The sequence below is a fragment of the Passer montanus genome, unplaced genomic scaffold (assembly GCF_014805655.1).
Source record: "Passer montanus isolate IOZ18808 unplaced genomic scaffold, ASM1480565v1 scaffold11, whole genome shotgun sequence".
Lineage (NCBI taxonomy): Eukaryota > Metazoa > Chordata > Aves > Passeriformes > Passeridae > Passer > Passer montanus.
Genome location: NW_024357613.1, coordinates 22,253,273 through 22,269,174, shown reverse-complemented (window position 1 = coordinate 22,269,174; position 15,902 = coordinate 22,253,273). Strand labels below are relative to the sequence as shown.

Below are 15,902 nucleotides of genomic sequence, written 5' to 3'. Positions count from 1 at the left end.
GATCTTAACAACTAAAGGTACAGGCATGCCCACCCTAAATTAATATCATGTCCACATATTCTGCATGTAACAATAAAGAGATGTTGCCAAGTGCTGTTAATATCACATCTGAGTTATGTTGCTCAATTATGTGTATTATAGACACAGCCAGTAGCAGTAACTCCTGTTGCTTTTCTTTGGAAGCTCATGCTTTTAGTTATTTATAACTAAAAAGTTCTAATTCAAAATTTATAATTAAAATTTTCCAGGTTAATTCTTGGCCTCATGAGAAATGGTTTTAGGGAGCATGGGCTGAAAATGTGGACTTTTTTCCTGAGAATTAAAGTGAAGAAAAATTTATAGGTGGCAACAATTATATCATCTCAGAAATATGGGTGTATTTGGCCAAATTAATAAACTCAGGAAAAGCTGCCCTTCAGAAATGCTGTTTTAGAGGCTTTCTGGAAAAACCTCTGAGTATCATCCAGAATGGCTCGTGGCCTTACAGAATTTCATTCCTTTAATGGCAACATGCATAATGCTATCCTTTATTGCTACCTGCAGAGCATTTACAATGAGCATTCTCTCATTTCACCGAGTCCCCTCATGAGTATGCACAAGTCTGACAAGGGCCATTTGTACTGAATACAATGTTGGTTGATATTAAACTTGGCCAGGTTGTAAATACTCATTCACTTAGTCATATCAGCTTTCAGAACAGGTGAGCCAAATCTGTCCTTAGTGACAGTCTGCAGTTTAAGGACTATATTTCTTTTCAAAACCAAGAATAGATGAAACAATTCCTAATTTTCTACTTTCTTTTTTCTTCTAGCCGAATACCTGCTGAAGTCCTTATGCAACAAAGCCAGCATTTTAGAATCCAACTTCTGCAAGGTTAGATTTCAGATAAAACTGCAGAAATCTATGCTGTGAATCTAAATATCCTGAATTCCTGCCAGCAGAAAACTAGTGGGAGCAGTACATTTCCATATAAATCTGCTGTTCTTTTGCTCCCCCCTTCCATTAGCTTTTGGGTTTTGTGATTTGTTTTGCCTTTTTTGTTGTCATTTTAATTAGGAAATCAGCACAGAAGAGTTGTGCTAAAATGCTGTTATGTTGGTAAATTGAAATAATCAAAAGTATGGCTCTGTGAAAACTGGATTTCCTCCACTAATGTTCATGAGACTGTAAGGGAAGACAGTGCCTGTCCTGGACACTCAGATGGACAGAAAAACAGCTATCCTCATTATTTAAATGCGTTCCACATTAAGTAAATATACACTTAAACAGCCAAAAGACACAAACACACATTTACATACACATGCTAGTAATTGCTATAAATACACATTGCATGCAACAGATGATGTAAAAAGATTGAAGTGGAAAGGTGAAGTAACTTCCAGGGAAGAAACTTCTACACATGAGCACTGGAGAGGAGGGACAGAAATAGAGCCCAAATCTACTTAGTCAGTCTGGGAGGCTCACGTATGCAGTGCATCAGGGCTGTGAAGTACATTTGATGCAAAGGTAAAGCCACTGTTTCCTGAATCTTTTTTTTATGACCCCTCCTACTCTACAGAAGCAATGGAACCATTCGGAGTTTAGGTAAGGACAGACCTTGACACCCCATAGCTGAATGGAAGCACCAGCCTGCCCGTACCAACCAAAGCAAGCAGAACAGGGGAAGCCACTGCAGACCTGTGCACATTTAGGAGGATCTGCAAACATTCCCTGGTGTCAATCTGAGACTCTGCCACACTATTGCATCAGATCATTTCCCCATTTTCTTTCTACACTGTGAAATCGCTAACAGATACATACAATGCATCATTCAACATGATACTAAGGACTATTTGGGATAAGAAGGAAAAATACAACTCAAGGAGCCTGCTATAGCGGGGCTTACTGCTCGTGGAAATGTTCTTTTAGAAAAAAATGCTAGTGTGCATCAGGGATTATTCCATAGCAAGTGAAAATATTCCTTAGGAGACCTAAACACCCAGGAAATCTATTCCAAGTTCTGAAACCAGAATAGATTTTCTAAATGTTAAATGCATTATGGTTTATTTACATGAGGGCCACTGGCCAGAGCCTTGTGATGTACCCTGCACTGCTCCCTTGCCACACTCCCATCCCATTAGCCGGATAAAACTCTTCAGGAAAGTATGTTTATGTAACAGAAGAATTTGATAGAAGCTAAGCAGCTCTAAAAGTGCTTAGAAACACACGCCAAATAGGGATTTAAGTATGTGGGTCTGTCTCACCAAGTGGCTTCACCTCAAAATATGTCTAGCTTTATTGATTATTATGTTTCAATATGAAAAAGTCACCTGTGATTTCCAGAAAAATCTGTTTATAGACAATGTTTCCCCTTGACATTTTCTGTATTTTTTTCACTTTTGTGGTTTATTACTAGCAAGAAAATGGGATCTTTATCTCTTTAAGAGCTCATCTGCTTCTGTTTGCTGAGGCTCATTCTTCCCTTGAAGTCATAATCTGCCTGCAATATCACAAATAGTTGCTGTGAGGAGGATTATAATGTGATAAAGGCAGAGGATCATGATTTCAGGTGGAAAATTAATTCTGTATCTGCAAAGATAATGTTACAAGGGCAGAGCCCTCAGACCAAATCCCAAAATGCTTACTCATTCCTGCAATGGGACTTTGCTAGAGCAAAGATGCAAATCCAGAAAATTTCAAAATTTGGTAATCAAAAATGAAGACAGGAGGCAAAAGGGATGTAACATATGGAAGCTGCTACTCCTATGCTCAGTGCAAAATTAGTGTGCCTGGTGATTCCTTCTAAACAGTAAAATGAACAGAAGCTTTTTGTGTCATCTGTGTTATTTATCCCTCAGTTTAGTCCAGAATTAAAACCACCATTTAATACAGCAATCAAAATACAAAAACCACAGAAATCACAAAAATATTTGTTTGGCAATGACACAACTATTTTAGATGTCAAGTCAGTGCTCATAGATGAGCATAAAAGTGTTACAAAATGCTCAGGGAAGCACAGTACACCACCTGAGACCAAACCACCGAGGAAAAGCTGGAGATTTTAAAATCACAGGGATATTACAACGAGGTTGCTCTAACACAGTTAAGTGATTTGTAGTTTCCAGTATCATATGAATGCTGTGTCACTGGGCAATGAAAACCTTGTCTTGTTCTTTGTGCTGGGAGGGAGTTGCTCATTCCCAGAACCTACTGCCTGACTCATTTTTGAGCCTGTAAAATTCTGAACAACAAGGCAAACCAAACAAAACTTCAAACATGTATTTTTAGAAAACCTGTCTTCCAAATACCAAAATAGCTGCACAAAAGTTTACACTAAAATAATCTTCCTTAAAGAAACAACTCATATGATCACCAGAACCAGTTTTAGACATATCAGAGGAAGACGTGAGGCCAACTGAAGCTGGAATTATCTTCTCTGCAAAAGCATTCGTGTGCGTCCTTCCAGTCAGAGTCTGCTGGAATCCAGGAAGAGTGATCTTCCTAATCTGAGTCTACAGCAAACAGGAATGGAGAGGTGTCTCTGGAGGCTGTTGCAGAGCCAAAGGCTAGTTCACCTGTATCAAACAAGCTTTTCTTTATGGAAGCAGGCTGGGGACATCAGCCTCTTTTAGCTGAAATTCATCCTTTTAAGTCTTCTCTGAGTGTTGAGGGTTTTTATTCGTTGTTTGGTAGGGAGGGTTTTTTGTTTGCTTTTTGTTGTTGTTGTTTGGTTGGTTTTTTTCTCTTGGATGAGGTGTGATAATATTAAAATAACCTATTCTGTCTATTTTCATACCCAAATCAATGAATGTTGCCAGCCTGGCCATGGCATGCCAAGAGCACACTGTGTAAAATTACTTTCACAATAAGGTGTTCAGTAAAACATATCTTATCCAGCCAAGTTTTAACTTCACAGCTCTGATTTAGCTCTGACTAATTCCTTGTGTATAGAAACACATGTGGGTTTTCTCTGACCAAAATTCAGCAGACATCCCCTCCCCAGGTTACTCTTTGAGCCACCAAAGCCAGCAGGTGAGATGAGCCACTCCCCCACAGCACCTATTTCTCTCCATTGGCCACACCCAGAGCCCAGACTGACCTCTTCACTCACACACATCCATACTGTGAGTATCCAAATTAAATAGGATGGATCAGATCTATGGTTTTGGTCTGCCTCCAATCTGGTGTTCATCATTCCACATTTTGTCATCAGACTTCCTTTTATTTTTCTGCTTCTACATGAAATTTTTCTGGTCTCTTCCATCAGCTTTTTTTCCTGTGAGAGTTTCATATTTCCTCATTCACGGATATCACTCGTGATGGATGCCCATAATTCAGTACAGTACTCTTATAAATTTATATTACTGATATATATAACAGTAGCACATGTTTTTCTGTTCTGTTTAAACATTTCCCTTCCCATCTCCTTTCCAATGAGGCTACACATCTGAAAGTAGTCCTCACTGAATTGTTAAAAGTCATTCAAAAGGCCCTTTCTGAAAATCGTAAACCTAAAAATTAAAATGTGGCTAAAGACTTTTCTCTGTAATATACTCGACCTTGCATTTGTTAACAACATCATGTGTATTTATTTGCCCCATTTCTTCAATATGGTCTGCTATTTGATAACCAAATGTGTCATACTCTGCTATCCTTGTTGTATTTTTGCTTATTCTCATTCCTAATCCATTCCTCATATAAAACAGGAATTTGAAGTTTCCTGAAAAACTTGTTTAGCTTTTGCTTTTATTTAAATTTACAGATAAGAACACATTGAATAATGTATTGAACCTTTTTCTTTCACTTAGTTTTTCTGTATTTATTTTTAATTTTTTTCTGATACTTTATTAGCACCAGACGAATACATCAATGCTACCCCATGTGTGCATTATTGCTTCAGTGATAAAAATCTCTGTCTCCTCCATTCTTTGAATGTGCAATTGCATTAATTCACCAGATCCTTCTCCTCTCCATTCTAGTTTCTACTAGCCCTGGTGCCTTCATCATACATTATCTCTATTTTTATGCTTATAAGAAGCCATATTCAGTTTTCATTTTTTCCAGTGTATAAGTATTTTACGTAGAATATATTGGTTGTCAGAATTCTATCTTGGGACCCAGCCTTTCCAGCCAGTATGGGTTTTTGGAGCCAGTAAGCATTAACATCAATAGAGGTAAAAGTGCATTATGTCCAGCTGAAGTCAACAGAAATCTTTGCATTGACTTCAGTGGGCACTGGACTGCAGCCCAGCTTACCTTCTGGCAGAACTTCAGTAAATCACAGAGAAAGTAACACTTCCAGTAAATCACAGAGAAAGTGCTAGCTAGCATTAGGCCACAGTTCAGTGACAGCAGAACTCAAGTGTGTTTGCAAAGGTGTTTGCAGATATTTGAGTAATTCCTGTAGATGAAGGTGCACTAATAAATATCAAAGCCAAAAGGAGCTTAGATAGGATATCCAGATTTGTGTTCTTGCTTTTAAGGTTTCTGACAGTGGTTGTGTATGCATGAGAATTGTCATCTCTTAGCATTGTCAACTAATGGCCTCAAGAAATAGCCTTCAAATTGCCAGTTACCTCCTGTTTAAATCTTGGAAACTTTCATGTTTACACAACCCACAGCATCTTAGGGCCTGCAGACATTACTATGGGTAGCATCAAATCCTTCTCAAGGTGCTGGCATTCTACAGACAGGCTGAAATAGAATTAAACCCTATAGTTGGAGTACCTAGTTCAACTAAAATGGCAGGTTTAAATTAAATAACTTTATTGTATGAAATTCCCTTGCAAACTGAAAGAGAAAAAATTGAGATTCTTTCTGTTACATAGAAAAACATTTATGCATATGTGTGTGTTTATATATACATACACATATATATGGATATATCTATGCATCCAAACTGTAAGAACAGTTTTAAATTAAAAAGTGGCCAAGATTGCATTATTTCTCTCCTTCCTCTTCCATAGAGATTTCCATACCAAATATTATCAGTTTACAAAGAACCAAAGAAAACCCCACAACATTTATTTAACTGCCAGTTCTGCAAGTTCCACCCAAAATCCAAGATTCAATCTAAGTTCTCCAAGATTTTTATAGTAAAGATGGCTAAGTAATGTAAGGTGTAAATTTTCTATCCCAGGAAGTTTACCCGCACTCACTGAGTGTATTACTTATTGCTTACACTGAGTGTATTACACTGAGTGTATACAGTTGCATCCACCCAAGCAGGATGCAACTGTATTTGTTCTATTTTGATTCTATCAGAACTAAAAAAATAGACTGCAACCTTTTTTTTTCTGTGGGTCTCTTGATTTTTTTTAATCTTACAAAGGGTTACTCCTATAAAGATCTGAATCAGGATTTAGAACATAAAATATAAGATTTTACATTCAATTTCTCATTCCACTTCCTCAATAGCAAGCTTTCACTGATGCTGCTTTGCATGCCTTATGTTTATTTTAGGAGATATTATTCTTATCTTATAAAATCTAAACTCTAAGCAGTGCTGGAACCATTTCTCAGATATTGAAGACTGTGATTTGGCACATGCAACATTCCAAGATAAGTCCACACGTTCAAAGGCATTTAAAGCAATTGCTTTTTACATAACGTGAACAAGATTACTTCCCCAACCAAATTTATGAAATAGAACATCAATAATCTGCTTTCCAGTTCCTAATCAGGCTCCTCCATGTAAATACACAGGAGCCCTTGTATTTAGGTATTTAGGAGTCCTTAGGTTTAGGTGTGAATTTAGAACGCAGTGTCTAATAATCCATGCTAAATTACATTGCTGTTTAATATGGCTTGTTTGGTTTTTCCTGTCATAAGGCCAGGATTCCTATTAAAGCACAGGTAAGTTGTAACATTAGGAAAATCTGATGATCTTCAAGCAAACAGCCAAATGGCACACCCAGTCATGCCTCGAGGTACCCTTTCAATACTCTCTCCTGTCTAAAGCTATAAGCCACAGAGGCTGGCCCTTTCTCCAAGCAGCCCTGTGGCTCTCTGACAAGAAGCTTGGAGCTCTCCACGAGATGGCTTGTCCCAGTTCCTTCCCTGTTACCTCAGGGCACTGCAAGCCTCCCTAGGAAGGGAACAATTATTTAAGAACAAAATTATTTAAGAACAAAAAAATCAGTGTACTGCTTGATCAGTAGTCTGCAAGGGAAGGTTTAATTTAAGATATACCAGCACATTCCCCTAGCATGTCCCCTTTCCAGCCTTGCTTCCTCTGTTTTCCATCTCTTCATGTCTCCTCATCTTGGGCAGTGTCCAGTATATATCAAGGATCTGCCAGAAGACATTAGCTTAAAATATTAAAAATATGGTAAGAAGCTGAATAAGAAATAACAGAGATTGCTAAACCATAGCAGTGCTGCCAAACATTTAATACAAAGAGATTACTCTCTTTTGTCCAGTGTGCTTGTTTGAAACACAAAATTGTAAGAGAATATATCCCACCACAGCATGTGAAGATGTGTCTGTACTTTTTAAATTATAAAATATATGCATAACTGATGAGAGACTTTGAAGGAATATATTATAAAAAGATAACTAAGCTAGAATTCAGGTATCTGTTAAGAGAACTAGATTCAGATACCAACAACATACCTGAACAAGTCTTTGCTTCCTGTTATCACCAATAAAAAATTTAGTTGACACATTCAGTGAGGCTTGAAGAACCATTCAGCACATCCTGAAGCAGACATCAACACTAGGTCAGCTGAGCAGTTCTATAGACTGCAATCTGTAAATGCCTACGGTGAGCTTGTTGGGCTGCATAAAGGGATGCTGTTTTTACAAACTCACTTTCCAGCTCCTACCTTCATATGAAGGAAGGTAGTGGAGGCAGATCAGAAGAGAACTTGGTTGTATCATTTTGTTCTTTCTAGAACAAGGAAGAAGGATAAATACAATACCTCAGCCTGACATGATTATGTACTTCAGTATAATCTGTGCTATCAATTTATGTAATCAACAATTAAGCCTGTAGGATCTGTGTTTCACTTCCAGTCTGCTCTACTACCTACCCCACCATCCTGAAGCAGAGTGCTGTATTTAAACAGCTGAGTGGACAGGGGAGATAAGGACATTGGCACAACTTGCAAGAAAAGTGTCTTTGCCCAAACATCAAGTGCAGTTAGTTTCTGTAGCTGATATGGTGTTTTCACACTCCAGCCACAGCTCATGTTTCATTCCCACTGATGAGTCAGGAACAGCAAAGCTCTGACTCTCCTTGATGCAAGGCAGTAGGACACAAGGGAGCCCAGCAGGGGCTCATACATTTTGGGTACAAGTATCCAGACAACAAGTACCAATGCTGGCTGCTGAACCAGAAGCACAAGGAATAAGCTCAAAACCAAGGCAGCTTTGCTAACACTAACCAAGATCAGCTGTCTGCACTGTGAGCCTGACATGCCAAAGCATCTCTGCCACACAGTGCCGAGTCCTTGCCCCAGGCGGCTGGAGGAGCCCACGGGCCCACTCTGCAGAGCCCAAGACCCCTCTGGGCTGCAGAGCTTGTGGAGCAGGGTGAGCAGCTGCAGCTCTGGCTGGTGTCCCTCGTGTCTGACACAGCCAGGCCCCAAAAAGCCAGCTCAGCTGAATCAGATCCTACATGAAAACATCAAGGTGACTTCACCCTGTGCTCTGCACATTCTTCCATGGCATATCAAAGGTGCCTCTATTTAAAACAGTCTGGGAATGGAAGACAGTGTGAGTGAGGCTTCCACGCCTAAGGAAACACACACAAGAGCCCTGGAGCAGCCACAACCCCAAGGGTTGTACTGCCCTGTTCATGTGGTGCTTTCTTACATTTAATACCCTCAGTCTAAAGAGCTAAGCTGTTTCTGCAGGAACTTCCACAACCTGATCTGTCACCCTTGTAATCTAACTGCAATAACTGAGAAATCAGTGCAGATGATTAAGCTTTTTCTGTGTGATCTATGGAGCCCTGCATGATCCCTTCTGTCTGTGTAAGAACAGTTTCTACAGGATATGTGGTAATACATGTGCTCACTGCAAGTATGACCTCAGCTATTCTAATTCATGGTTTCAGTTGTAGGTTTGTTTAGGGCAAAAGGCAGGAGCTAGAAGCTCCCGTTCTGTACACGTGTACAATGTGTCTGTTAACAGGCAGATGGCCACAAGCTGTGCTCCTCCTGCATCCCTGTGAAATCAGGGTTCTGCTTGTGTGTACAGGGATGTGCATTGAAATGGCACAGAGCACCACCGAACTGCAGCTCATCTAAAACCCACATTTCCAGAGACAGCAGCAGATCCTGAGAAACATAGATAGCCAAGTACTTACATGATAGCCATGAGGTTGTTGGCATAACTGTACATTAATGGGAAACTAAAGAGTAAGAAGAGCTTTTATGAGATAGTGTATCTTTACGCAGTGGTTTTCCCAGTCCTGCTAGAGAACATGAGGATGTTACCTACAAAGCAGGTCCCAGGACCATGCCTGACCACTGATGTGGACCATAACACAATGTTAGCACTTTTTTAGGTCATGGGTGGAGCTCAGAGGTGATTCCTTCAGTATTTCAAAGCTCTGCCGACCATCAGAATCCAGAGCAGAGATGCAGACAAGGCTATATAAACACATCAGGCATTTGTACACTACATTGTAGTACAGTGTAAAAGTACCCAAGTCAACTTCTCTGGAGTTAGTTTTGCTCAGCACTCAAGCAGTCTGGCTGCAGCAACCAGACAAATCCTATATATTTGGTGATACAAACAGGCTGTTCCTCAGCACAGACCGATGCTTGTGGGCTATCTAAAGGCAGCACTGCTGTGACTAAAGCTGAAAAAGAGTGATGGACAGATGACATAAAGTAAACTAAATCTCAGTGATACCTACTTTGCCATGTGACAGCTCAGTGTGGCACACTCTGTCTGGACCACATTATTTGATATGTTATGAAAAATGGACAGAACAGTTTGTCCTTATACAGTGTAACCTGTATTTATAGCTCTTCATTCATTCCTATAAGTGCTCTCATACAGCTAAGAAAACAATTTATTTTTTCTCTGATTTATTTTCCTTTGAGCCTATTCCTTACCTCTTAGACAGCTAATGGAAAAATAGTTTAAACATCCTGAGGGAAATCATGTCAAACACAAAGGTAAAATATTTTCAGGCTGATTCAACCCTGTAAAGACAATGAAACATCCTTTCAATAGGTGAATGAATGTATTATGCTGGCTAGTCCTGCACATTTGTGGTGCTTATTGGATGCACTCCCTCCGATCAAACAGAAGACTCAGATTCAGCTTGGAGGGTCTGCTGATTTCTCCTTTCACTGGAGCTGTACATATCTGGAGCAGTTTATAAATAACTGCAATGCTCAGGATGAATTGTGGTGCAACTCTTCAAAGACTATTAGTTATTGTTTTGTAAGATAACTAGAACCGTATTTTTAGGCAACTGTCTCGCAATCAGCCTCAGAAGGGGCATGATTATGGCAAAAGTATCCTTAAGGATAAGTTTATGTACAATTTTCTGGACATCTGTGTTGACAAAGTAAGATATACATTTCCCAATATACATTGTTGTACTATAGCTTTGCATCCATTGTACCATAATGGATGAATTAGAAAATCCATTTGCTCTTAAAAACCAACGCCAGTCTTGGATGAACTATATCACTACCAGTCTAGTCACAACAATACAGAACTCACAGAATCACTTGGTTGGAAGAGACCTGCAAGATCATTGAGTCCAACTCATACCCCAACCCCTCAACTAAACCATGGCACCCAGTGCCACATCCAGTCTTTTCTTGAACACATCCAGGGATGGTGACTCCACCACCTCCCTGGACAGACAATTCCAGTACTTGATCGCTCTTTCTGTGAAAAACTTTTTCCTAATATCCGACCTATATTTCCCTTGGCACAGCTTGAGATTGTGTCCTCTGGTTCTGTCACTTGCTGCCTGGAGAAGAGACCAACCCCCACCTGAGCACAGCCACCTTTCAGGAGGTTGTAGAGAGTGATAAGGTCACCCCCGAGTCTCCTCTCCCCAGCCTGTAACGTTGCAGGGGGTTATTGTGGCCAAAATGCAGGACTCTGCACTTGGACTTATTAAACTACATCCTATTGGATTCTGCCCATCCATCCAACCATTCCAGGTCTCTCTGCAGGGTCCTCCTTCCTTCCAACAGATCAACACATGCTCCCAACTTAATGTCATCTGCAAATTTACTGTACTCAGTACCCTCATCCACGTCATCAATAATAATATTGAAATAGACTGGATGATTACAACCTTGTAGCAACTGTTCAGTGTACTAAAATAAAAATGTGGGGTCTGCAAAACTCAAACCACCAAATGTTATTCCTTTGCTACAGACATGGTTAACACACACTGCCAGCCCTCACAGAGAGTCTTCTCACAAAGGGCCAACTCCTATTTATCTTGCTGGTGTGTTTAGTTCCACCTGGGTTATGTGAAGTCAGAATTTACAGTGGGCTGTAATACTTGTACTGATTTGTTTCCTAGTAGTTTTTGACCTGCAGGTCTCAGCGGAAGCATTCACAGGAAACTTGCCCAAAATACGTGAGTCAAAATCAAATAAATACAAAGCGATACCATGTTGCTTATGACTACCCACTGGCACTGACACCTTCAGTGACTGAGGTCACAGTATCCCTAACATCCTAAGGTAAAGAAAAACTGTGAAGCTCAGAGAAAATTTCAGCAAAAGATTTATAAATCTGGTAATTTTTCCTCAATAATATGAAAACTGCTACTTTAGCAATTAGCACAATTATCCCTTCACAATCTCATAAATCCCAACCCTTTATAGATCCTGAATGAGAACCTTCCTTTTCAACAGTTCTTACCACCAAATCAAAAGACATTAAGAATTATACCATTCAGATTAATTCCTTTCAGCCTCAGGGCTAGAAGCTTTCTTCCCTTTTAATTGAAAGGTAAAAATCTCACATAATCCAGTGACTCCAGAGGCTTCAACTATGAGGAAAACTAATTCAGAAAGAAATTTAAATCACAAGAAGTGGCAACACCAACACATTAAGCAATGCTTTTAAATTGAAAGGTACAGATGACTTTCAGACTCTTTCTAAGGCATAAAATTATAAACATTGAAAGGTGTCAAGCCCAAGCCCACAAAGTACTCAGAGAAAATTTCTCTGCTTCATGAAAAAAAAAAACTTCAACAAAGAACACAAGAAGAATAAAACTAGTGAATAATTTATAGCCTTTACATTTTTAATAATAATTTTAATATTAATAATAATAAAAGACCAAACAATGTATCATAGTCCCTACTTTGGTAAAACTCTCACTGAGTTATTTTGTTATTTTGGTGTGGTTTTGGTTCAGCATGGACATTTCATTCTACAACTGATTCTCAAAATAAAGACAGACTAGTGCAAACAACTACATCAAAGTCTGATGTGTCATGTAGCAATGAATATTTCTGTTGGAAATTTACTTGTTTTCTTTTTAAAGCAGTGGCATATCTAGGTCTCTCTGAGATTAGGAACATTAACTATTCTGGGTGTGATTCCTTTGTGACTTCATGGAATTTCTGGGGAATGAAGAATCTTAAGAGCAGTTACAGTCATAATGAACCTGAGGACTGTAAATAAAAATATATATATTAAAAATTAGGCCTGACAAACTTCAGACTGTAGCAAGTGTTGGTGGGGAGGTGGAGACAATCATTGTATTATCTCAAGAAACTCTCACATCTTCCTGGTTAATGTTTTCTGTTATTAAGCACCTCTAACAAAGACAGACTTTCACCTACTTTATATTCATAATGATTCATGCAAATTTTCCTCCTTTTGAGGCAGGGGGTCAAGTGTTTAAGTTCATTCTATAATAAGTAATATCTGCATAGACTTTAGATGTATAATAATGAGGCATATTTTGCAGAGACATTAAAAATCAAGGCCCACAAAAAATGAACTATTTGTGGTTCAATTCACCAGTGGCATATAAAATTCAAAACATGCAGTTTTATTTTTTATTGTGTGGTTCAGTATTAAAAGAAAAGGATTCAATAATTCACACTGTATGTAGACAATGAAGGCATGCACCATGAGAGCTGTGGCTGTGGCAAAGAATCTCAACATAAATTTGCACACTTCTGTTTTTCCAAATATAAGGCTTTCCTGGCAGGCAGTCAATCATGCAGGAATTGCCAAGGATCTGTAGATAGGGCAATTATAATTCTCTGTGCACTGCTGCTAGACCACCTGCACGTTCACATGTGATGGAAGTCAGATTGGAACCCAGCTCTCAGGAGATGAATGCCAACCCACTGCTATTTACTATCAGCCTGGCTTTCATTATCTTTTATTCTAATTAAGAAACACTATTTATAACTACACCTGACAAGCAGCTAAGCATGGTGGAAGCTAGCAGATGTACCTTGTGCAATAAAACTTGGAATTGAGATATTACATTTATTTTGGGGGTGGAGGGACTATGCAAAGCCCATATTTTCATGTATCATGCTTTGCTTTCAGCAACATTGTATTGCAGTTGGAAGTGCATAATGTTTTGTGATGATATGGATAGAGGATGTAAAATTCTGCTTCAGATAACATTTCCAATATTTTTATTGGAAGTATGCCTGTAGTTTTTTCATTAATGAATTCTATTAGATTCATTAAAATAACATTTTACTTGAAAAAATATTGGAAAATAAAAATTTAATGAAGTCAAATGAGTCATCATTTCTCTATCAAAAGTCTCATCAGAAAACGAAAGGAAAAACAGTTCTACCACTTATTTAAAAGAACAGTTTAGACCACTAGCTGCAGTATTACTCCATCTAAACAAAATACAGAAAATTATGAAAGAATATAACAGTTACTCTAGTATGTTTCACTTAATGGAAGCTTCTAGGAATATTTTTAATTCATCTGCTTCTGAGTGGATGATAAACAAATAACCACATGCTGAAGCAATAAAAATAAATTACTCTGCCAACTTTCCTCTGAAGTGTCACCATGCAGGATGGCACGTATTTCAAAACATTAAACTTCATCTCCATTAGGCTCAGGACTGAGTGAATTTTACACGGAAACCAAGCATTTCATATTGGATAAACTAAATAGTGAAAAAATATTTTGATTTCCAGAGGTACACATTTATTTGTTCACTTTACTGGAGCACTGGTGAACAACAAACTCAGCCTTTTCATGGTTTAAAGACAGGATACTCCCTATGGCATCTTCTTTCTCTGGTGATGGTGAACAAAAGTTGAGAATTTAAAACTAATTGCCAATATAAACCATGCTGCACAAACCTATCCCATGCACACTTTTGAAAACATTAGTCATAATTGGATAATTTTCACACCCACAGCAGGGTAAGGCAAAATGCAAATTATTTTAAAACAAAATATGATTTGAGTGCAAAACTGTCTCTCAAGGCTTTCAGAATAATAGGCAGTGGCATGAAGATATGCCTTAAATCAATAGCAGGAAACCAGGCAAGAGAAATAGCTAGTCAGAAGCTCTACAGGGCAGCACAGAAACAAAGTGGGTACTAAAACAAATATTATTTTTCATATTTTCCCAGCAATTATGCTCCTCATCCAGAATCCCTAGGAAGAGACTGGGGTTTGTGTTATACTTTCAGCACTGGCATGTAAGAGTTTTGATTCCCCGACCTCTGAATACAAAGTCACACACCGAGGTCCCTGCCAAGCACGCTTGTAGTCTGGATCCTTCTGGGATCTCCCGCGGCAACATCCAAGGGAGGCAGGGAACTTCCCTGGCAAGGAGCAGGGGCAGGTGAGGGCTGTGGGCACGGCAGAGGCTCTGCAGTCCCCAAAGCCAGCAGCTGTGCACGCATTTACAGCGAGGTCAATAACTGGGCTCGGGGCTGCTTTTGGGCACAGGGCGGTCTGGCACGTACGGTAAGCACAGCTTTTCTCCAAGTAACCAATTCCTTTGGGAATGACACGAATGGGCAGGCCGGTTAGGGTAACACAGATGAAGAGCTCATTTTGTGTTGGGAAGGAAAAAAACAAACCAAGAGATGAAAGAGGACATTATGTTTTTCATGCAAAATGAAAAGTTTGCTATGTGATTTCATTAACAAAAGACCACGACAATATGTACTCGGGTAAAGAGAACAACTTCTGACCTTGAAATTGCGTGCTAAATAAATTACCTCAGAGCGAAAGTGATGAGTTCTCATGACAGCATCTGGAAGGGAAGCAGAAAGACACACAGGCTCCACCAGCTGCACCTCGCATTTCGCCCCGGCTAACGGGTTCACCCAGCACTCGCCCCTGGGCGCACGCTCCGGGACGGCTCTGGCCCTTCAGGCACAGCCGGCAGCTCCGCCCGGCATTTATATTTAATTCATCGGGAAGAAGTTCGGCATAAAGTTCTGCTGCGCTTTGACCGACCGGGGAGGGCTGGGGGGGCTTCCCAGCCTCTCACCTCTCTCCCTCTAGCCGAGGTTTCGCTGAGGGGATGGGTGGAGACAAGGCTGCCGCAGTCCTGGGCTCGGCTTGAATTTTCTTTGAAGCCTTTGCCCGGCTAAACCGTGCCACGGCGGCCCTCCGCCGGCAGAGAGCTGGGGATGGGCCGGGGACACCCCCCGCCGCCCTCAGGGACCGGCAGCGCCTCTTACCTCGGCTCCTTGAGCGACCTGAAAAGACGGATTTGATGGGATGCCTCCCTTTCTGGAGCCTGCGGTGCCAGCAGCAGAAGAATAAAATCGTGGCAATGGTCCCCAGCAGCAGCAGGAGCAAGAAGAGGGCGCACTGGATGCTGTAGGGTCTCAGCAGGACCAGGAAAGCCGCGGCAATCATGGCTCAAGCGCCCGGCTGCCCCTGTGCGTGCGCGGGTCTGCGGCGAGCGGCGGGGGGCCGGGCAGCGCCGGGCAGCCTCTCCCCCCGGCAGCGGGGCGGGCATCG

The 15,902-nt window shown here is 40.3% G+C and overlaps 1 protein-coding gene across 2 annotated transcripts in view; it reads right to left on the bottom strand.

Moving 5' to 3' along the window:
• The window catches only part of DST (dystonin), a 291,855-nt gene extending 275,980 nt beyond the window's left edge, over nt 1–15,875 (bottom strand). Inside the window, exons 1-2 of one of the 2 annotated variants that reach the window (XM_039726401.1) lie at nt 15,617–15,875; nt 15,122–15,183 (exon numbers count right to left, since the gene is read on the bottom strand). In XM_039726401.1, the coding sequence (XP_039582335.1) occupies nt 15,122–15,183; nt 15,617–15,797 (243 nt within the window). In that variant the 5' untranslated portion in view covers nt 15,798–15,875. The remainder of the gene's footprint in view (nt 1–15,121; nt 15,184–15,616) is intronic. The other variant, XM_039726416.1, reaches the window with a different exon arrangement.
• Between the last annotated feature and the right edge of the window lie 27 nt (nt 15,876–15,902).